The 21,284-nt window shown below is 41.2% G+C and overlaps 1 protein-coding gene across 5 annotated transcripts in view; it reads right to left on the bottom strand.

Moving 5' to 3' along the window:
- shank1 (SH3 and multiple ankyrin repeat domains 1) overlaps positions 1-21,284 on the bottom strand; it is an 82,882-nt gene that overhangs the window by 33,011 nt on the left and 28,587 nt on the right. For all 5 annotated transcript variants that reach the window (XM_032537380.1, XM_032537381.1, XM_032537382.1 and 2 more), the window contains 12 exons: positions 13,734-13,937; positions 12,895-12,966; positions 12,472-12,580; positions 9,194-9,348; positions 8,268-8,435; positions 6,485-6,601; positions 5,877-5,954; positions 5,158-5,224; positions 4,729-4,898; positions 2,330-2,451; positions 1,661-1,809; positions 78-191 (listed from right to left, as the gene is read on the bottom strand). In XM_032537380.1, coding sequence (XP_032393271.1) covers positions 78-191; positions 1,661-1,809; positions 2,330-2,451; positions 4,729-4,898; positions 5,158-5,224; positions 5,877-5,954; positions 6,485-6,601; positions 8,268-8,435; positions 9,194-9,348; positions 12,472-12,580; positions 12,895-12,966; positions 13,734-13,937 — 1,525 coding nt within the window. The remainder of the gene's footprint in view (positions 1-77; positions 192-1,660; positions 1,810-2,329; positions 2,452-4,728; positions 4,899-5,157; positions 5,225-5,876; positions 5,955-6,484; positions 6,602-8,267; positions 8,436-9,193; positions 9,349-12,471; positions 12,581-12,894; positions 12,967-13,733; positions 13,938-21,284) is intronic.

Below are 21,284 nucleotides of genomic sequence, written 5' to 3'. Positions count from 1 at the left end.
TGTGTGTGTGTGTGTGTGTGTGGGTGTGTGTGCGTGCGTGCGTGCGTGCATGTGTGTGTGTGTCTGGTGGTGATCACCTGATCGGTTGTCTTGGCTTCGAAGCATTACTTCCTCCACACAGTCAGAGGGGAACCAGCCTGTGCGACCTCTGACCGTCCCCTCCCAGTACCCGCCCTCGCCAACACTCAACACTAGAGGAGGGGGGAGGGCAGGAAAGGGCAGCATATCAGGAAAAGGCAACATAACATGCACCAAGACACAGACACCAATTAAAAATGAACACACTCAAAAAGACGACAACGTCATACAGACAGAAAAGAAATAATGTAGAGACACACGGACATGCAAACGTCCTACATACTCACCAAGACATACATACCTGGCGACACCTTAGACTTACTCACAAACACACACATATTCATACCTGCAGACATTGAATACAAACATATATATAGGACTTACACTCATGTTAGGACATGGCCATTTTACAAACTTATCTGATGACACTTGGATCTGGCCTGTGTGCTGATCTTCCTCTGAGACTGACACAAGAATGTCCTGTCACGCTTAAGTAAAATAAAAAAGATTTTGGTGTTGTTTATCAATGCTAGTCAACTCACAGTTTTCTCAATAGATGTGTAAAGTGATGACATTTTTTGGAAATTTGTTTATTCCTTTTCTGCTAGGAGTGAGATGAGAAGATTGATACCACTCTCGATATATATATATATATATATTTATATATATGAGAAACTCTGCAGCCACTGTTAATTCATTTGTTTATTGTTTTGGTTGTCCAAAATGGTTGAATCTCCCCATTGTCATCATCTGTGTCACCATATAACTTGTAGGCAGACGCAAAACACAGATAAGCTGTACCAGAGACTATATTGGACCTGCATTAGTCAGGTAGCTATAAATAAAACATCAATGGGATGCTCACTATGCCCTGTGTCTGCTGTGTGTGTACGTAGGCATTTGTTTGGTAAGACGGGAGCCGTAACACCTTAATAAGCCAATAGTTGTGGTGTTGTGATCAGTGGGTATTTGCCAGTGTAGTGTTAGCTAATGGTAGATCAAGTAAATGTTCTTGTGATGCAGCATCTCACTTTGTTTCCAAAATACTTATCAATTAGATAAATGGTGTTAGCTTAGAAACTGCTAATTAAATCTCAACTCTGGAATTGCTAAACATCTGCAGTCAGCAGCTTACACAATATACATAGGAACTTTTTGGGGCTACGCCAAAGCCTTAAACAGAAAGGGATTTGGTAAATGTAACCTTTTGTTACATTTACATTTTTTTAAAAGGTGTCTGTAACGTTGCTTTGCATGTTTCCGAATGTGTCTTCAATTCAATTGTGCAAGTGTGTGGATGTCAAAGCTGCCTGTCTGATTCATGTGGAAATTAGTAACAGCATAAACAGCTTCACAAGCACTGACTCCCAATCAGACAGTTTGAATTCACATGGAAGACAAAATGCTGTATTTTGCTACATTTATACTGTGTATATATATATATATATATATATATATATATATATATATATATATATATATACATATACACAGTATATGTAATGTACACAGCACACACACACACACACACACACACACACACACACACTGTGTATCATAAAATGAAAATGCACATACTCACCTTTGACCCTGTCTCCTTTACTGAAGCTGATTTCCCGCTCGCCTTGGGCAGAGTTTGATCGAGTAGCTACAAAGACTCGTCCCGGGACAGCGCTGTAGAGGCGTCTCCGCTGGCCTGCGGTTTGTCCAGCTGCACTGGCAGGGACGGGCCTGGATGGAAGGGAGCAGAAGGTGAGGCGGATGATTTGAGACTGAAGCTCTCTGTACATATGGATGACCAAATTACTGAATGCAATACTAGCCAGTTTTCCAAAAATGTCCCTAAACAGGTTGTCTGTTAGGTCTCATGTTAATGGTTTGATTTATGCCATTTGTAGGTCTTTACACGCACTTAAATCTGTTGTCATTATTGTGGTTTAGTACAGATCTTAACTAACACAAAAAAAATGAAAGATTATATTTTGAACCACAAAAACAGACATTTGAAGACCTAAGAAACCATATTTAAGACTGAAAACTAAACATTTAAGCACCTTTACAATCTTTTAAGACCTTAACTCAGGTAATTGACATTTAAGGGACTCTTTTGGGATGTGCAGACATCTAGTAGAGTTCTCAAACGTACTTCAACCAGCCTACATTAACTTTTAGTACTCCACACTTAGAAAAGTGGAAGAGATCTTCTTGTTCAACAGCTTCTTGTTTTCAGATGTCAGCCTCTGCCACTCACCCTTGTCTCCGACTCTGCCTGCTCCTGTCCTCCTTGTCTCCGATCCTTCCCCGGGAAGGGGAACGCGTCCTCGCCCCTCTGGGACTGCTGGAGCTGCGCAGGGTTCCTGTATGTTTGTAGCCCTGAGAGAGACAGACGGGGAGAAAGGCGAGAAAAATATATTTCATGAAAGATGTTTACAGCATGTCAGAAAAAAATGTATGTAATATATATATAATATATTATAAAATATATACTGTATGTATAATTCCGTAGGGAGTTTGGTTGGGAACTGCAGGGTTGCCAGTTCAAGTCCCCATATGGACCAAAATATGGAGTTATAACATCTTTCTTGAGCAAGGTCCGTTTGTGCATGTATAGTTCCTGAGTATGTGTGTGTGTATATTTTGCTGTGTACATATTTGTAGCTACATATAATATTATGCATGTGATATTGTACCGCTATTATAAATCTGAATAATTGTACAAGGTATGAGTGTATATTTTGCAAAGCTGTGATTACAGGTATTTCTTTTGGATGTTGCTGTTTCTGTTTTTGTTTTAAGTGTCTGTATAATTCAAAATACATCTACCCAACTTGAAAGTAACTTTAGAGCATTTTCTATTTTGCTATTTATTTATTGTTAACTTCTAAATCTTCTTCTCGTCGCATTTTTGTTGACTTCCATATCTATAATTAATTTTAAAACTCTCCTAATGCTATTGATTGTGGACAACAACAACATTAGTATTATCAAAAAATTTAATCAAATGCATGTTCAAATGTCTCTTAAATTATGTTTTATTCCATGTTGTGTGTTTATGGGCTATCACTCAACATAATTACTTGTCTGCAACATTGCACATAACTGAAATATACTGTATGTACATAGATAGCATATGTGAGAAAGCAAAACATAAGTTGTTGCAATGAGTACTGCTCACCACAAGAGGCAATAAAGGTCATCCATTACGTTATATAATGTCCCTTCAAATGTCCTAATTTGTTTATGAATTATTGAGATGCAGCTGCTCCAGCTTCCACTTGTGCAACTATAGCAGTATATATCTTGGTATTTACCATTTCTCCAAGCTGTCAGGTATAAGGTCAATCATACTCACGTGCAAATTAGTCAAATATATGCAATACCTTCTTAGATGACTTCAGAAGGAGTCGATACATAAATATTTAGGAGCAGTTTGTACTTGAGAGTTAGTGTCTACAACGTTATGTAAGTAATTTTTGTAAAAATTATTACTTCAATTCAATGTGTGTAGGTGTTCATTGAGGAGTAACTCTAAATTATTTTGAGAAGTCAAAAGCACCAGAACACTTACTAACTGGACTTTGAGCTGAGATTGTTTTTTCAACTGCTGTCTTCAATGTCATTAATCAATTTGGAAACTCGGCGTGTAAGTCAACACGGATGAGAAGTCCTTGAGGTTCTCAGGATCTTGGAAGGTTTTAATTCTACTACAACTTTGGCAAACTCAATCTACAGCTATTTGTGTGATCCGGTTGAAATCTATAGAACAGCTACTAAATGGACGTTAAGCTGTTTCAAATGTCAAGAAAACTTAGAACTAGGGATGAGCGAGTACAACATTATCTGTATCTGTATCTGTATCTGTTTACCACATGAATTATCTGTATCCGGATCCGTACTCGGACTGGGCGGGGCCTAAAAAGGTCAGATTTAACCAGGAAGTGGGTCGGGTTGTCTTGAAATGGGCGGGGCTTTAACCGGTATGTTATTTTAAGCATGCATTTGATATGACTTGATCAAAAATTGTTATATTTATTGCTGATTAGAAAACTATTTACATGACAGCATCAAGCTTCATATCAATGGTGTTGTCATGGTAACAAACAACTATATACAGAACGTTTTGCAACAATGAATACAACACATGCGGTTGCAATTATGAAGTAAAATGTAATGAACAAAGTTTTCATACTCAGTATAACTTTCTTTTTTTAACTTTTAATTTTTTTATGATCTGGATTTTTTTTGTTTTTGGTTCTTTTTTTTCTTTTTTATTTCCACACAGGTATGTGTGGTGTGTGTGTGTGGGTGTGTGTGTGTGTGTGTGGTGTGTGTGTGTGTGTGTGTGATTGAGAGAGAGCCACAGAGAGAGAGAGAGAGAAAGAGAGGAGGGGGCGGGGGGCAGGGGCAGCTGACAGAAAAAAAAAAAATCTCCGATGGCGGGAGTTGCATTTAAACCAAGCAGCATGCGCGGCCAGTTGAGGAGTTTTATTTAATCCGAGCACGGATATTGACTCATATTACTCGGATAATACTTGTACTCGGCAAAAGTGCTTTATCCGTACCGGATACTCGTTTCAGCCGGGTACTCGGATCATCCCTACTTAAAACCAAACCCTTTATACACACACACACACACACACACACACACACCTGCACAGAGACAATATTGGTCCCTGGGGCGTTAGGCACCGCCATCCAGTCTGGCAGGTTCATGCTGCTGTCACTGTTGGCCCGGAGGAAGGGATGAGGGTTGGGTATCGTCAGTGTCCGGGTGCTCTCCCGCCTCTGAGGGGCGTACTTTGGAGACTCCACAAAGGGAACTGGAAGGTAAAGGGAGAAAAAGGTGAGCGTAATATCAGATTTTCTTTGTCACAGTTTGTTTTCTTTGCCACTGCTCCTATTTTGCACATCCACATCCTCTATATACTCCATGTACAAATGTTTTTTTTATTGCTGCTCCCTTTTAATTGTTGATTCAAGGCCTAATTTCCCCCGTGAAGATCCAATTATGTATCATTTAACAGGACGTTACACATCTCCAAACTGGAATGCAAAATTCAGATGACATCAGCCACTTACCCACATCTGTATCCCGGTGGTTTTTGATAATTTCTCCCAGCTCAAAATGGCCGGACATAACAGCCACCTGATGAAAATACACATGGATACACACACGCACATACAATCCTTCTGAATACAGTCATGTGGCAAATAAATGCACAAGGGTGGAACAAACTGTTTACTATTTCTCTTGTAATTACTGTAGGTAGCTGTATGGGTGCTTTTACTGAAGCATTCTTCTTCTGTATTTTATAAATGGCCCCATTTTGTCTGCGCTCGAAACTTGCACCTCTAATAGGCAAATTTACAAGTGACGAAAACTAGATTTGTGCTGCTTTCTTCAAACATGATAATAAAGCAAAAACATATGAGTAATCTGGCATGAGACCATATTGTTTCATTCTTTTCACTATTGTATTATTCTGTTTTTACAAACTACACAGGTCAGCACACAACCTGGAAAATTCCAATGCTTTCTCCCTGTTGTCTCATCTCTCCACGCACACAAACACAAAACACAACAGATTGTCTCAGCTGGCTTATTCTGCACTGACAGAGTTAATATATCTAGATCAAGGGGTCACACGCAATCCTGCCACCTGGGACCTCTGTGTTCATCGCAGCACAATAATGGTTTAAAGTGAAATTAGGCCCTGGCACTTTCTGCTACGTTAACTTAATAAGACCATACAACTACCCAACACGCATAATTACCCAGCTAGGCACTCAGTCATTACCTGAAAGGGGGTTTGCCCACTGCTGTTCTTTGTGTCTTTATTTGCTCCCCGGTAGAGCAGAATTCGTGAACAGCTTTCCTGCACCAAAGAAGGACTAATTATTGTACATTAGTTGTGGAAAATTGTATAACTTAATGCAGCAAAGCATGTTATCTGTTCACGCATCTGTTCATGCATGCACGGCTTTAGAAAGCACAGTATTCTCTCCTTTTTGCTTTGTGTGCATTCCCTTGCATTCCCTGGTGTAATGTGACTGCAAAAATGTTGAATATTAAATATTCTATGAAACATGCTTTTAAAAAAAAGGGGGGGGGGGAATTCTAACAATATTATAGAAAAATGGAATCAAAATCAATTTTGTCATAAATTAAAACATGTTTGTTGACAAAAGGTTTGTAATGTATACTAACATTCACACCTAATCACATAAAATGAAAATATACAAATAACCAGATATAGGTTAATATCTATTTTAAATTGCTCTGATTTCATCTAATAAGCTACATATTGTAATTGGATTGGAGGAATGACAGAGGTTTTAAGTTCAGGGTGCTGAACTTTAAAAGGTGTATCATTGATCATTGATCTGTCTGAAAAAGAGTGTTTACCTTGTTGTATAAAGCACAGATGTGCAAGGCAGTGTTTCCAGAGGCATTCTGGGAGGAAGAATCTGCTCCGTAGAAAAGGAGGTGCTCCAGATGCTGCGAGTTACCATGCTGACAGGCCTGAGAGAGGATGAACAGATTGTTGAGAGATGGAAGGAGAAGATGTGCAAAAGACAAAGAGTTGTTAAAACAAGATATGCAGAGAAGTGAAAATGGACCAATTTTGGGGGGGGCATTTTTAGGCCTTTATTTGACAAGACAGCTGAAGACATGAAAGGGGAGAGAGGGGGAATGACATGCAGCAAAGGGGCGCGGGCCGGAGTCAAACCCCGGCCTGCTGCTTCAAGTATTAAACCTCTATATATGGGTGTGGCATCTACTCTACCAACTGAGCTGGCACCCTAAAAAGGACAGATTTATGTGGCTGTTTAATAAAGACAACAGAGAAGCCCAGAAGCAAACAAGGATAAAGAGCAGACAGCAACACAGGGAGAGGAACAAGGTGACAACTAAATGACACCACATTTAATTAACACCACCTCCAAACTCACAGGGCGAACACAAATGAGATCCAGCGATAACAATAATCACACAATCATCATCATAAGGACACACACATACAGCAGCACCATACAGTGGAAATCAAGTTATTATTATTAGTCATTGGCAATTTATATTATCAATTATGCCATGGCCATATTAAATGTTTATTTGACATTTGGCTGGAAGCTCTCCATTGCAATCACACATAAAGGCATTTTAGGTCAATAACTTAATGGATCAATTTGTGGGGAACGGACATTAAACTACAGGTAATCATGGCAACAGTACTTTTGTCTTGTGCTGTATTATATGCCAATTATATCTGGTGCACTAAAGAATGACAATTTCACCTTTTTATCCTTTGGTAAGGGACAATAGTATACATTTGGCAATGAACACAATCTGAGAAAACATGTATTCACTGGAGTAAATCTTCACCTACACCTCATTCATTATTTTCTTTCAGAGGGCCTCAAGGCTGATTCAATCCTGCAACTAAACGGCATTCACACAGAGAATATTTCTAATTTTGGAAGGGGTAGACTTATGGTGGATCCAATCTAAGTATCAATGCTAAACACGTATATCAAATCCAATTCAACACACACATACAGAAAATAAAGTGGAAGCTAAAGAGACGAGGCTGATAAAGCGTGGGTGGTCCCACTGAGAGGAAGAGGCTGATACCTTTTCTGTCCACTTCACTGCTTGAATATGAGGCCACAGAAGCAGGGTGGGTGGGATGAAGGGGGAAAGTTGTCCAAGATAAAAGGTGAGAGGTGTATTGTTCATGGCATGAATGTTTTTTGACGTGGACACAGATGCTGTACATACGACACTGGAACACAGATAACACTGATTCATTTATATACATTTACTGGTTCATTTCTACAAATAGGATGCATGCACACACATGCAATACAAATAACAGAAACTATAAACCCCAAAACCCAAAGGCTGTGCTTTCAGACCACAATCTCCAAATAGACACAAATTAAGCCACCGACTCATCAGATTGAAACATTTGGCCCCAAGCATCCTCTAACATAAGATTTGCTGTTGATTTAGTGGAGAATAACTGTATACACAGCACATTGGAGATAATACAAGAAAGAAGGAAACTTATGATAAAATACTTTCTGTATTTGCATTCATATTCTCTTTTTTTATCCAAATCTCTGGAGAATCTTTGAAGACCCTTGAAGTCTTAAGGGACCCAAATAATGCACACACACGCACGTACCTGATGTGTCTCGTCCCAGCCGTTCTCGTCCCTGATGCCCAGTTTGGCGCGGTGGAAAAGCAGTGTTTCGCAGCAGGAGGTGTCCCCCCCTGTCAGCACAGTGTGATAGAGCGGCGTCAGCCCTCGCCGGTCCTTATAGTCCGGAGACGCACCCAGAGACAGCAGGACCTACAGAAACACACAGTAGAGAAGTACACCTCATGTACAGGCCATTCTCAAATACTGGCAGTAATGATAACAATAAGGGAGTGATATAAAATATGCAATTATTACTGTGCAGTAAAATAACGATGAGCTAACAACATAACAAAAGAGGCAGCAAGGAAAAATATCTTAAGGTGGTTTTCAACTTCAAGTCGAAGAATATTCATGGAATTTTAAATCCGAATGGGTACCCATAGCCGGGGGTTCAGCGAGGTCATGCAACACCTCGGGCTACAGAGCATTGAGTATTCAATCAGAGGCGGCAGTACATCTTTTTGCCGTTTAGCAACTGTTTCTTTCCTTTTGTGGAAAACATTAACTCTGACAATGTAATACATGCATTATCTCCCCCTAAATGAGTTTTCCCCTCTACAGGTACCTGTCTTCTTGGCGATATGGGAGTTCTGGACAAATGCCTAAAATGTAAATGTGCCACACACCTATAAAGCAGGCTATCTGAATTTGAATGTCTTTTTCTTCTCTTTAGTTGAATACAATAATAGATTGCTTTGTGCATCGCTGCGTGGGAGGATCTGTTTATTCTTCCTCCCGCTTGTTTGTTTATACAGTAACACAAATGAATCAGATGCAGAAGTATCCATCTTGCAGATCCTGGTGTATGTGTAAAGTATCTCCTTGCATGGCATGACAATAAAAAACTCATAACTTGGGATTAGACACAGCATTTCTATCAAAGGACAATAGCGTGTGTGAATGTTTACCAGCAGGGCTGTATGGCGGTGGCCTCGCACAGCTTTGTGTAAAGGTGTGAGTCCATCTTTGGCGCGGAAGTCAATGTGAGCCCCTCCCTCCACCAGGACCCGGATGGTCTCGCCTGCACCTGGCTCACACTGCACCGCCAGGGACAGAGCAGTCTCTGGCGGACACACACAGAGATTCAAATTTTAATGTTGAGTTTGTAATGTTCAGAAGGATTGGTTTAATTATTTGGAGGGCACTGGTCAGATTGTTTGCTGCCAGGGGGCTGCTTAAATACTCAGTGGGAAAACTGTTTCAACAAAAAATAATAAATAAAATAGTTTACATCAAAACTGCTTTGTTAAAGATACTGCGTGGAGCTTTCTTGTAAACAAAAGTTATGTTTAGTTTCAGCGTTTCTACCAGAAATGCATTATGTGTTCTTGAGTTTAAACAAGTATGTTAAATGCATTTCCTAATATGTGAAAATGAGAAAAATAACTCTGTGACTCTTCTGTCACAGTTCTGACAGAAGAGTTTAAAGAAGGCTCACTCCATGCAAACATTGTCACTAAATCCACCCATCATAGGAGGGATTTAAGAATGAAATAGGTTACTCTCCTGGTTACTCAACTGCACACCCTGAGACAAATCAGCCAACTGTAAAGTTTCCCACAAATGTTCAAATTCACCTATGCAAAAATGCACTGTAAAATAAAATCTTCTCTAGAGATTTACCTCTTCAGATTGGTTATATCATGCAGGCAGCAACGTTAGCATCCAAGTAACCACGAAAGCGTTTTTTCCTACTGATGCTAGCTACACGCTACTTGCCAATTAGGCTGGCATCAAATAAAGCAACGAAGAAACTCAATAATTTAAAATAAAAGCAATACTGTGTCACAACATGTTTAACCTTATACTGAAAAAAAACACTTTGTCTGGGATTTGGGGTTATTTTGTGTCTCTGGTGCCTCCACACACATACAAACTTGGGGGGGGGGGACATCCATGCTGTTTTAAGTGAGATACAGGTTTCTGAATGTCCTCTGCCTCTGGGTGAGATGCCTTTCTACGTCACTAGCTGAGACAAGGTGGCTAACCGTAGCATGCTAGCGCTAGCTTGCTAGTTCATTATCAATGGAAAACACTGCTACAACACATACTAGTTCACCATGGACCTACTAAAGAACTACTTCAATGTCTCTGTTCTGCAGGTATTCCACAAGAGCCCCTCGTTTAGAAGAAGTCTCCAAGCTAATCCTGCCTTGTACTGACCAAAGTTGGAGAAAGAGTTATCTAGCTGATGTGATCTTACCTAGCTACTGCGCATGTGCAACTCCCAACAAAGATAGTATAGAAGTGAGATGTCTCACTCTGTAGCTAAAACAGAGACTTAACACACAGGGTGAAAACAGGATCTGCAGTAATGTGCAGTACAATAAAAATATGTTGTTGTTTTTTGAAATGTACCATGTTGTAAACCTATTCTGGTACAACCTCAAAATACAATTATGAACCTTAAAATGAGCATAATATGGGCGCTTTAACATACTTGAATTTATTCAGCGAGAAGGTCCAGTGGCATCTAGAAGAATAAAAGCATTCAAAAACAGTGTGGATGGCGCTGGCTGCCATGGCGACAAGAGAGTTTTTGGCAAAGAGGAAAACAACTAAGGGCTTTTCTCCTTCTGTAGAGCTCAGGTACAAATAATCTGGGGTTATGTTTTGACTGCACTTCCTCTGAAGTTACCATGTCGGGACGACTTAGGGAATGCCCATTAAACAGTTTCCTTGGTAGAGATGGAAGTGAGCCCCCACTGACAGGAGCCATGCTGAATATTGTAGAATCATTTTATAGCCTATTAAAGGCACACAGAGTGAGCCTACTGCTGGGTGGGAAAGCATGAAAAAGGAGTTTCAGAGAGACAGGCAGGTCAAATGTTTTTGCAGGCTTTTGATCGTCTCTTTGCCATGCACACACCTAATACCTACTAGGCTAAAACCTAATGGTTCATAGGCAAACTGTCGGGACACCGTGACACAACCTCATGGTTGAGAAAGAACAGGAAACCATTTGAATTCATGAAGAAGTAAGAGTTGACATTTTCTGTGAATTTTGGTTCGGATTGCTTGAGTGTTAGGGCAAACCTAAGATTTTTTAATTCAAGGTTATTGTGGCAAAATAATTAATTTAATGAAATGTATAAATTTAGCTATCCAAATTTAAAATTATTTGTCATTCTTTCTACCTTTGGCTCTACCGATTTTTGTTTGTATATTTATTACAGAAGCACGGAAACCGGGACCAGCATTAAAACCCTGATGTCCACAGTAGCAATAACCACCTCAAGTTTAATTTCCAGGTGTGTATGTGTATGGAGGGATAAGTGGTTTGTCTTTCCCGTGAGATGCAAGGGCATCGGACTGGTGGGGGGGAAGGGGACTGAGTACCCAGAGGGCCCAAAAAGATGCTAGAATGAATAGCTGTGGATGCGGGGAGGGGCCCAGAATTTTGTGCAACACCCCTCATGAGACGTGAGTGGAACATGTTAGGGAAGAGGCTTCATCAGGGCTCTTTGTTGCCCCCCGGTGTTCTGACATGGAATTGTGTTTCACACCCGCCTGTGTTTTGTTTTGTGACACTTTTCTCCCACAGCGCCTGGAGTGACACAGAGCAGCACACCCAAACTGTAAATGGGCCGCCTGCTACACCCCCTAAGCACTAACAGGATCTGAGAAAAGGCACCAAATTGTGAACAGCATTGGCCCAGATCCTTGACAAAGTGTTAGGCCAACATACTGCAGAGGGGGAGAGTAGGGCAGAGCCACAGGTCACAAAGCTGTTGGCCACCAGCGTGCTAATATAGCTGAGAGGAGATGGTTAACCAATTGGGGATGTTGAATCTCAAATAAATGTTTATGTGTTTGACCGACACAGAATAATTCAATAAATAGGGAGAGACAGGTTAAGGAAGAGATTTGACAATTAATGAGTGTGTAGATGGATGTAGAGTATATATAGATGGATGGAGGAAATGAGCTGTAGCAAGTGAAATCAGTATCACTGTCAACTTCAACCTTATTTAGTCCTTCTTGTTTTATGCCAATTTATTTATTTCGTAAATGTGATGAATTTGATGAGAAAAGATTTTTGTAAACTATGGTTTTAAACAAGTGTAGTTGTTATGGGTTGATGGTAGACAGAAGACGACTCTGTGGATAAAGTGGATGGAGCTCAGCAAAATGCTAAATGACAGAGGGGAGGTGACTAATCCTTATGCCCTGAGGCACTCCTCACCGCCGGTGTCAGGGTCCTGAAAGTTGGGATCGAGGCCTTTGTCTAAGAACTTGACCATCTTGTCCACAGCGCTGGTTTGGATATAATCCATGAATTTCTTCAGGCTAGCCTGCGCGTGGAGAGAAATGTGCCGCTGTATTATAGGGAAAGGACAGAACTCCTTCTGCCTTTGTAATACTGTATATGCAAGCAAAGTACAGTACATGGCAGTGCAGCACATTACAGCATACAGTAGTACAGTATGGTGCATTAACAAGGAGAACATATACACAGATACACATGCACAAATACACGTGTATGTATACACTCACACTGATACACATACTGTACAGTAGTGATTTTATATTCACTCACTCTATGCCAGTACATTTTTATGACTGAAACCCTTCAGAGATCCAACATCAGGACAAATGGATTTCATACCTTAGTGTGCAGTTTGGCCAGTTGCTTCTCATCCAGATTGGTCTGTTTGTATACCCTGGTCTTGTATCGAAACTAAACCCAAGAGAGACGGAGAACGAGGAGTTAATCCTAAAACATCTGTCCTTAATTCTTATAGCTTTTGGCCTAGATACACAAAACGGGGCCTGCAGATTTACTGTTTTGTACAGACATAGAGCTTTATCTGGTTTTCTATACAACCATTCTCTTTTACTTCACTGAAGGCAAGAAATGTGGGGGAAAAATGGTCTTGCTTCACAGCAGTTAAAAGGTGGTGTAGAGCCTCCACTGGGTCACATAAAAGCATGAAAACAAGGTGACTGTACAGAGGGGATAAGAGATTAGCAGATAAATATGTTGGTGACATTCCTCTAAGAAGAATGTATGAAAGTTTATTCATAAACCAGGGTTTTTTTATAACCTAAGATACCACAAGGAACATTCACAGTACAGTTAAAGTTCTGCTGTTTTTTACTTCATTCATCTGGGATCTGGATGCAAAACACCAAAAGTTGTAGAGTAAATCATGGGCACACAAACCAAAAGCGACAATCCTCGTCTACTGCACTGATCTTAATGCTGTAATACACAAGACTCTTTGTTAGGATTCAATTGATTGGTCCTAGAGTATGACTTTAAACAAACTTTCCTGACAGTTTCCGGAAATGTATTGTAAACTTTCAAAGAGGAAGCCATCGCATCAGATTCTGATTTGGACCATTGCATTATTGAATGATAGTAACATCTTGAGGATTTGCAGGCTACGTCACCTCTCTATTGTGCAGTCTTACAACTGTGTCAAAGGAAGACTGGAATCTTACCTCTAAATATGGTACCCCTTTCTCAAAGGACTGTGGGTACTCTTTGAGCAGCCTCTCCTCCTCCAGGAACTTGGCATCATGGCCGTCCGTGGCGGGTTGGAACAGACCGTAGTTCAGGACGTCCCGGAGAGATTCGGTCAGGGAGCAGAGCACCTGCTGCTTGGCCTTCCACACAGTGGCATCTGGGTTAAACCGCAAACATTTCTGCAGGAGAGACAGAGCTCAGCTTTAAGTTTATAGAGCAGTGAGCATTGGTTAACGGGTATAGTCTAAATGTCAAGGATTAACATACCATTTAAAGAGATTACAGCAGGTAAAACAAGTTAAGAAATAAAAAGTGGCTGCAAAAGCGAAATTAACGACAAGTAATAATAATAGTCGGAAGTCAATGCAACTAAGTTTTAAGAACTGATTTTAAAGATAATAAAGCAGCCAGACTCACTTCATATGCATCAATCAAAACATCAGAGGCCATGTAAGAAACCTGATCACTTTTAGTTAATCTAACCTAAGGAATAGTCGTTAGGAACTGCATCATTTTAAAACAGAAACAGCCAAAAGGAAATGTAAGGAAACTTAAGGAAAGTCCACTAAATTGTGGAAAAACCACAATTCTTCTTAAACTTGATTTAAGTCGAGCCTTGCCTGAGGACCTCAGGCTGCAATCTGCCTCCTGAAATGATCTGTCATTTTTTGGTGGCAAAACCATCTGTGCCTTAGATACAAACTGTAACTAATTCTAAGAAACTCAGAGTAGGATGTTTTGAACTTTCTGTTACAGAATGAACCACATTTTTCTTCAAAAACAAAACTTTTACTTTTTCTTATAATACACCTGTACATTTACTTCAGTAGGATTTGAATGTAGAAATTGTATTTGTAATGAAGTGTTTTGAGATTGGCATTAAGGGTGCGTGTGTGGGGGCACTATGCATTGCATTTATCAGAGCAATATTTTTCTTATCTCCTTTTCCAGGAATCATCTATTGACCCCTTGTAGAGGTCCCAGAGGCAATCCTGTGCCAGATGTCCTGACAGACTGCAGCATAGAGAGCAGTTCTCCCTGTAAACCAGCAGAGGGAGACAGCCTCAGAGTAGAGTGGCTGATTCTCAGTGGCCTCAGTCAGCAGAGAGGATATGAATGGCAGTTCGGTGCAGCTTTAAGTGTCTCCGGTGGGGTCTTGAATGGCCAAATGCATAACGGCTTAGAGGCTCAGTCAGCAAAGTGGGACATAACTCACTACACAGATGGCTGACAGAAGGTTTTTGGCACTGCTTTCTTTCTCTCTCTCTCGCTCTCTCTGTCTCTGTCTCTGTCTCTCTCTCTCTCTCTCTCTCTCTCTCTCTCTCTCGCTCTCTCTCTTGGTCAGAGTGGAGTTGGGGTGTTCTCTGACCTTGAGGCATCAGCAGCAGGATGATTGGCCCATGCAGAGTACAGCCAGCTGCAGGATCCCTGCGTCTTACTGCATTACTGCATGGGCTCTTGTTTCCAGAACATTCGCTCAGTCATTGTAATCTCTTACATACATAGAAGTGGATACACATTTCAGTGTGTGTGTGTGTGTGTGTGTGTGTGTGTGTGTGTGTGTGCGTGCGTGCGTGCGTGCGTGCGTGCGTGCGTGCGTGCGTGTGTGAGATAAAACCGTGCATGGGGGTTTGTGCAGAGGAGTAACATCACATTTTCTCCCTCTATTTCATTCTGTGTAACCGTTGCACAGCCAACCCGGTCTCCACGGCAACCGGTATTCATTAGAGGAGCAAGCAGCTTGTTGCCATAGAGACATCCCTGTGTTCCCTAGGAGATGGGGTACTGGGAGGCTGTGCGTTTGCGTGTGTGCGTGTGTGTGTGTGTGTGTGTGTGTGTGTGTGTGTTACAATAGCGAGGCGAAAGCGAGTGGAGTAAAACGGAAGGAAGACTTTTGAGTGAGAGTGAGTGAGAAAGAGTATGAAAGGGTGTGTCTATTTGTATTAGATTAAGTTTCACACACACACATATACACACAAGCATATACACGGCACTTGCAGTCCCAATGAACAATGAACAACTCTGTAAAATGAATCACAATCCCAGCAGGGGAAAATGAAGGTTAAGGATTCAGTTATCATGCTGGAAAATTCCCACAAACAACCTCAACAATTATAAAAGACTGATAATCATCATAAATTAATAGCAATAAATATGGGTGTAATAACTTTGCTATTGGCCTAAGAAGCTTCAGATAGTTAGAGATGTTACTGAGGTAGCCATGGTGCTTATTGATCGGTAGACCTCCAGGGATAAGACTGATCTTACAGCTTCTAACCGGCCAGGGTTAGGGCTGATCACAGATTCCTCATCCCTATAAAACCTTCAGAATATTACTTTGTTACTTAAATGTTCCCACTAATTTACCCTATATTACAGACATGTTTGTACTGTTTGTAATGCAACAGTATATAATCTGTTAACTGTGCTATAAGACAGCCTCACAACTTAAACCTCCAGTTGCGTACTTGCAGTTGAGAGTTTGTGGCCCTCTAATGATCAGACATCTTTTTTTTGACTTAAAGGCTAGTGAGCACCACTGAGTTGTTGGTTTGTAGAACATCTCTGTACAATGACAAAATTGTTTCAGTGTCAAAATATCAAAAATAAAAATGCCAATATGTTTTTTTCCCCTTCAAATTCATGCTTGTCCATGCTGGTATTCTGGTTAATCAGTGCCCATATCCCAGTAATAACAGTTGAGTCCTTTGAAAGGAAGATCAGTGGCTTTCTTAGGAAGTGGCTGGGACTTCCACCCAGACTCCCCAGCGCAGCACTGTAGGGGACCGGTAACCTACTGCAGCTACCATGTAGTGGCCTCACTGAGGTGTTTATGCAAGCTCGCACAAGAGAAGTCCTACAGTACTGGGATTCAAAGGACTGCAATGTGTCTCTAGCTGGCATAGAGTCAAGAACTGGAAGAAAATGGAGGGCAGCAAACGCAGTGGAGGTGGCAGACTCACGCCTAAGGCAAAAGACACTGGTGGGCATCATGGCATCCAGCAGAGTGGGGTTTGGCTACTTCCCAAAGACTCAGGTGGGCAACACCAAGGGCAAGGAGAGACATTGTCTACTCCAGGAAGAGGTCCGAGCAGGCGTGGAGGAAGGGCGAGTGAGTAGGGCAGTGGGTCTCCGGCAGCAGGGAGATTGGACAAGGTGGGAGAGTACACTTCAGCGCAGGATCACCTTGGCAAACATCATGCAGTCGGTTTCCTTGTGCAAGCAGTCTACGATGCCCTACCAAGCCCAGCTAACCTCCACACCTGGGGAAAACGTGAAACACCTTCCTGCCTATTTTGCTCTGGAAGAGGCTCTCTAGAACATCTCCTCAGTGGCTGCCCAAAGGCCCTTGCAGATGGGCGCTATCATTGGCGCCACGGCCAGGTGCTAAAAGCAGTTGCTGAGAGTGCTGCCGCAGCCATCAGCACCAGCAAACACCACCACGTACAAGCGTACATTGATGTTATGCAAACATGTTAGCAGGACGGTCAGAAATGTTTTGCACCTTCTTTCCCTGTACGTTTTGTTAGTAAATGTGAGATGTTCGAGTCACACATGTCAAGTCATCTTCATATCAGAAACAAAGGAAATAAATTTGACCAGTTCTCACTCCCACTTGGTCAGTGGCTGCACGTGGGAGTGCCGGGATTGTCACGACTAATAAAAATGCAATAGGCCCCTGATTGGTCCGGGCCTGTAAGTAACTGCGTACCCTGCTTACCGATAGTTACGTGTCTGAATCACTCAATTCTCATTGGCTACTTGCCAATGTGGCAGGTAAATTGACAGTGTTACCCGCCAATTGCAAAATTCATCCGCATTTGGCAAGTGGGCGGATGTGAATTTCAGGCCCTGGTCCCAGTGCATCCAAGGGATGTTTCTTGCATATTAAGGATCAAAAGAAGAAGTGATTGTTCTGCCAAGAGATGAGTGATTTATTGTGATATATTATTTGTATTTTATGATCTCACACAGCCTCAAACGTTACTTATATGAAACTAAGAGGTTTAGAGGAAAGTTGGAAATAATGGAAAGGTGCCTGGACACCGCTTACCAAGAGCCTGGGTCTGTCCGGGGTTTCTCCCTAAAAGGAAGTTTTATCTCACCACTGTTGCACTAAATGCTTGCTCTTGGGGGAATTGCTGGAATTGTTGGGTCTTAATAAATTATAGAGTGTGGTCTAGACCTACTCTATCTGTAAGGTGGCTTGAGATAACTCTTGTTATGAATTGATACTATAAATAAAATTGAATTTTATTGAATTGAATTTAAGGCAGGAACAACTAACAGCAAAATAGTATATAATATAGTATATAAATAGTATCTGCAGCCAGAGGGGAGGAGGGTGACACATGGGTTGAGGGATGGCAGGGGTTGTGTGATATGGTCAGTGCTCTGCATGTGGTGGCAGTGTCAGTGAGGTTATGGGGAGGCCAATTATTAAATATGATCTATAATGATACAACAATCACAGCCAGTGGATTTTTTTCAACAGAACAAGTACTTTTATTTTTAATAGTAAAGTACATTTAGCTTCCTTAATTATTGTAGTATTAAGTATTGTTATTGTGTTGTATTACTACTTTTTACTAAAGTATAGGCTCTAAATATTTCTTTCACTACTGGACATCGGTGAAACATAACCAGGATACTGCATCCCATAACTGGGTCACATATAAATGCACTAAATGTCACAGATTTTATGTAACTTTTCAGTTTTACAATAAAATCTTAACGCAGCTATAAGCCCTTCTGTTTCTCTTGTGGTTTTATCTTTATGCAGACCAAAATTTCTGTCTTGTCTCTCAAAGCTGTGATCACACTTTCCCACTCACATTTGCCCACTCACTCTGTCCATGCTGCTCTTTATCTTCCCCTGCTTATCTCTATCTTATTCTACCTGCTCCTTTCCTTCCTCTTCATCGTTCTGTAACAGCTCTGTCACTTATCCATACAGAAATAAGAGTCACTTATCTCTCTCTCTTTCTCTCTCTCTCTCTCTCTCTCTCTCTCTCTCTCTCTCTCTCTCTGTCCCTCTGGCCTTTTCCTGCAGGCCACGTGCACGGGGACTGGAAGCCTTTAATGAGATCTATGGGGAAATAACCCCCTACCAAATACACATGCACAGATGCCAGGCACATCACCATTTAAGTCAACTTCCTCTCCATATCTCACTCGCTGTCTCTCTCTCAACCACTCCATCCACCCCCTTCCTCTCTACAACAGTTCAAGAGAGTGAATTCATTTCTTTAAAGCATTCCTGTCATCCTTGCTTTGCCTTGTTCTCTCTCCATTGCCTTTGTCTCATTCACCCATGCTGAACTCGCTCCTCTTCTCCTCCCATACTGCCACCTTCTCTTCCCTCTCTATTATGTCAGTCCCTCTGTTCACCTTTGGGGCTCATCCTATCATTAACATACAACATCTCCAGAACTGTACAGGGGCATGGTGGACACTCATTGTCCCTTGTAGTTTGAGAAGTTCACACATCTTAAAGGAGAATTCCGGTCAATTTTCAAGTTAATCTTGATCACTGTAAATATGCAAGTACAGTGGATAAAAAAATTAGAAAACATGAGCCAAATCGGTGCAGTCAACGCAGAGTAGCTGCAGCTATGTCTAGAAGCTTCCACTAAGCTAAAACAGCAGTGCTTGGGGCCAGTTTTAAAGTGCCTTTGTACTTCTTAACAGACACAAAATGCAAATAAAATGTCTGTGCCACATGAACAGGGCCCTTACATGATAAAAAGATGCGTTTTCAACTCAGACGTTGTTTAAATTCACCTACCCTGTCTCTATCCTGCTGGTAGCTAGCTCGCCCTGCTAGCTGTTAGCTGCTAGCTGCCGTGTGTTCACTCATGTTTGTGTGATAATCATCACGCAGTAGTTCTAAGTGTAGCTCATCCATTTTGTGTATGATCGATCTGGTGTTGGTGAGTAGGAGGTTTGGCAGTGTTGATCTGCGTGGTAGTGGAAATCCCGACCAGCATTTTTGCTTCTTGGAGCGATCTGCACACTGTTTACCTTTTCCTGCTACACCGGGACTTCAGTGTGAGACTACAGCTAGCCTTCAGTAACACTATCACTATATCACTATAAGTCACAGACATCATTTGGCCTGCTTCCATGTAGGTACATAGTCACTGATATGGTCATAACCACTACAGTCAGTTAATTATACATCTGAGCGTACAAATATGACGTGCGGAGTTCCGCAAGGCTCCATCTGGGCCTCTTGTTTAACATCTACATGCTTCCACTGCTGCAGATTATGGAGAAAAACAAAAAAGTTACCAGTTAGGCGGATGACACACAATTTACATACCTTATCGCCAGGGACTATAGTCAATACAAAACAGACTAACTGCATCAAACAATTAACGACTGGATGTGCCAGAACTTTCTGAAATTAAATGAAGGAAAAACTGAGGTAGTTGTTTTTGGAAAAAAAGAGGAACGTAAAAGTCTGCGCTCAGCTTCAAACAACAATGTTAAAAACAACAGACAAAGCCAGAAATCTGGGTGTGTCATGGACTCAGACCTGAACTTTAACAGCCACATTAAGACATACAAAGTCAGCCTACTATCACTAAAGAACATATCAAGGTTAAAGGACTTATGGTCAACAGGACTTGGAAAAATTGGTCCATGCTTTCATCTTCAGTAGACTTGACTACTGTAACGGGGTCTTACAGGTCTCCCTAAAAAATCATCAGACAGCTCAGCTGATTCAGAACGCTGCTGCTCGAGTCCTCACTAAGACCAAGAGACGGATCACATCACTCAGTTCTGAAGTCTTTACACTGGCTTCCTGTGTCTCAAAGAAGGATTTCAAAGTACTCTTGCTAGTTTATAAATCCCTTAACGGTTTAGGTCCAAAATACATTTCTGATCTGCTACTACACTATGACCCCCCCAGACCTCTAGGTCATCTGGGACAGTCTACTTTCTGTCCCCAGAGTCAGAACTAAACAGGGTGAAGCAGCTTTCAGTTTCTATGCTCCTCATATCTGGAATAAACTCCCAGAAACCTGTAGATCCGCTGCTACTCTCAGTTCTTTAATCAAGGCTGAAGACCTTTCTTTTTGATGCTGCCTTTCTTTAAATTAATGCTCATTTCTTTCTTATGCTGCACTGGTAACTTTATTCTTGTGTTTTATGTGTCCTAATGTTTCTATTTTGTTTTTAACTGTCTATTCTGTGTCTTATGATTTAATGCTTATGACTTTTAACTGTTTGTACTTGTGTTTTATCTGTTTAATGATTTTGTGTAAGCACTTTGAATTGCCTGTTGCTGAATGGGCTATACAAATAAAGCTGCCTTGCCTTGCCTTACAGTCTTCAATTACCTATTTTTGAGGGGGAATAAACTTAATGGTGTTTTTCTACTGGATGGTATCTACTCGACTACTACCTTTTATGATTTTCCATTACGGAAAAAAAAGTCCCTGGTACCTGCTAACAGGTACTTTTTTTAGTACTACCTCCATCGAGGTTCCAAGCAAACTGAGGCGATACCAAAAGGG

Source organism: Etheostoma spectabile, chromosome 15 (assembly GCF_008692095.1).
Source record: "Etheostoma spectabile isolate EspeVRDwgs_2016 chromosome 15, UIUC_Espe_1.0, whole genome shotgun sequence".
NCBI lineage: Eukaryota > Metazoa > Chordata > Actinopteri > Perciformes > Percidae > Etheostoma > Etheostoma spectabile.
Note: the sequence above shows the minus strand (reverse complement) of the source record. Positions and strands in the feature narration are given on the sequence as shown.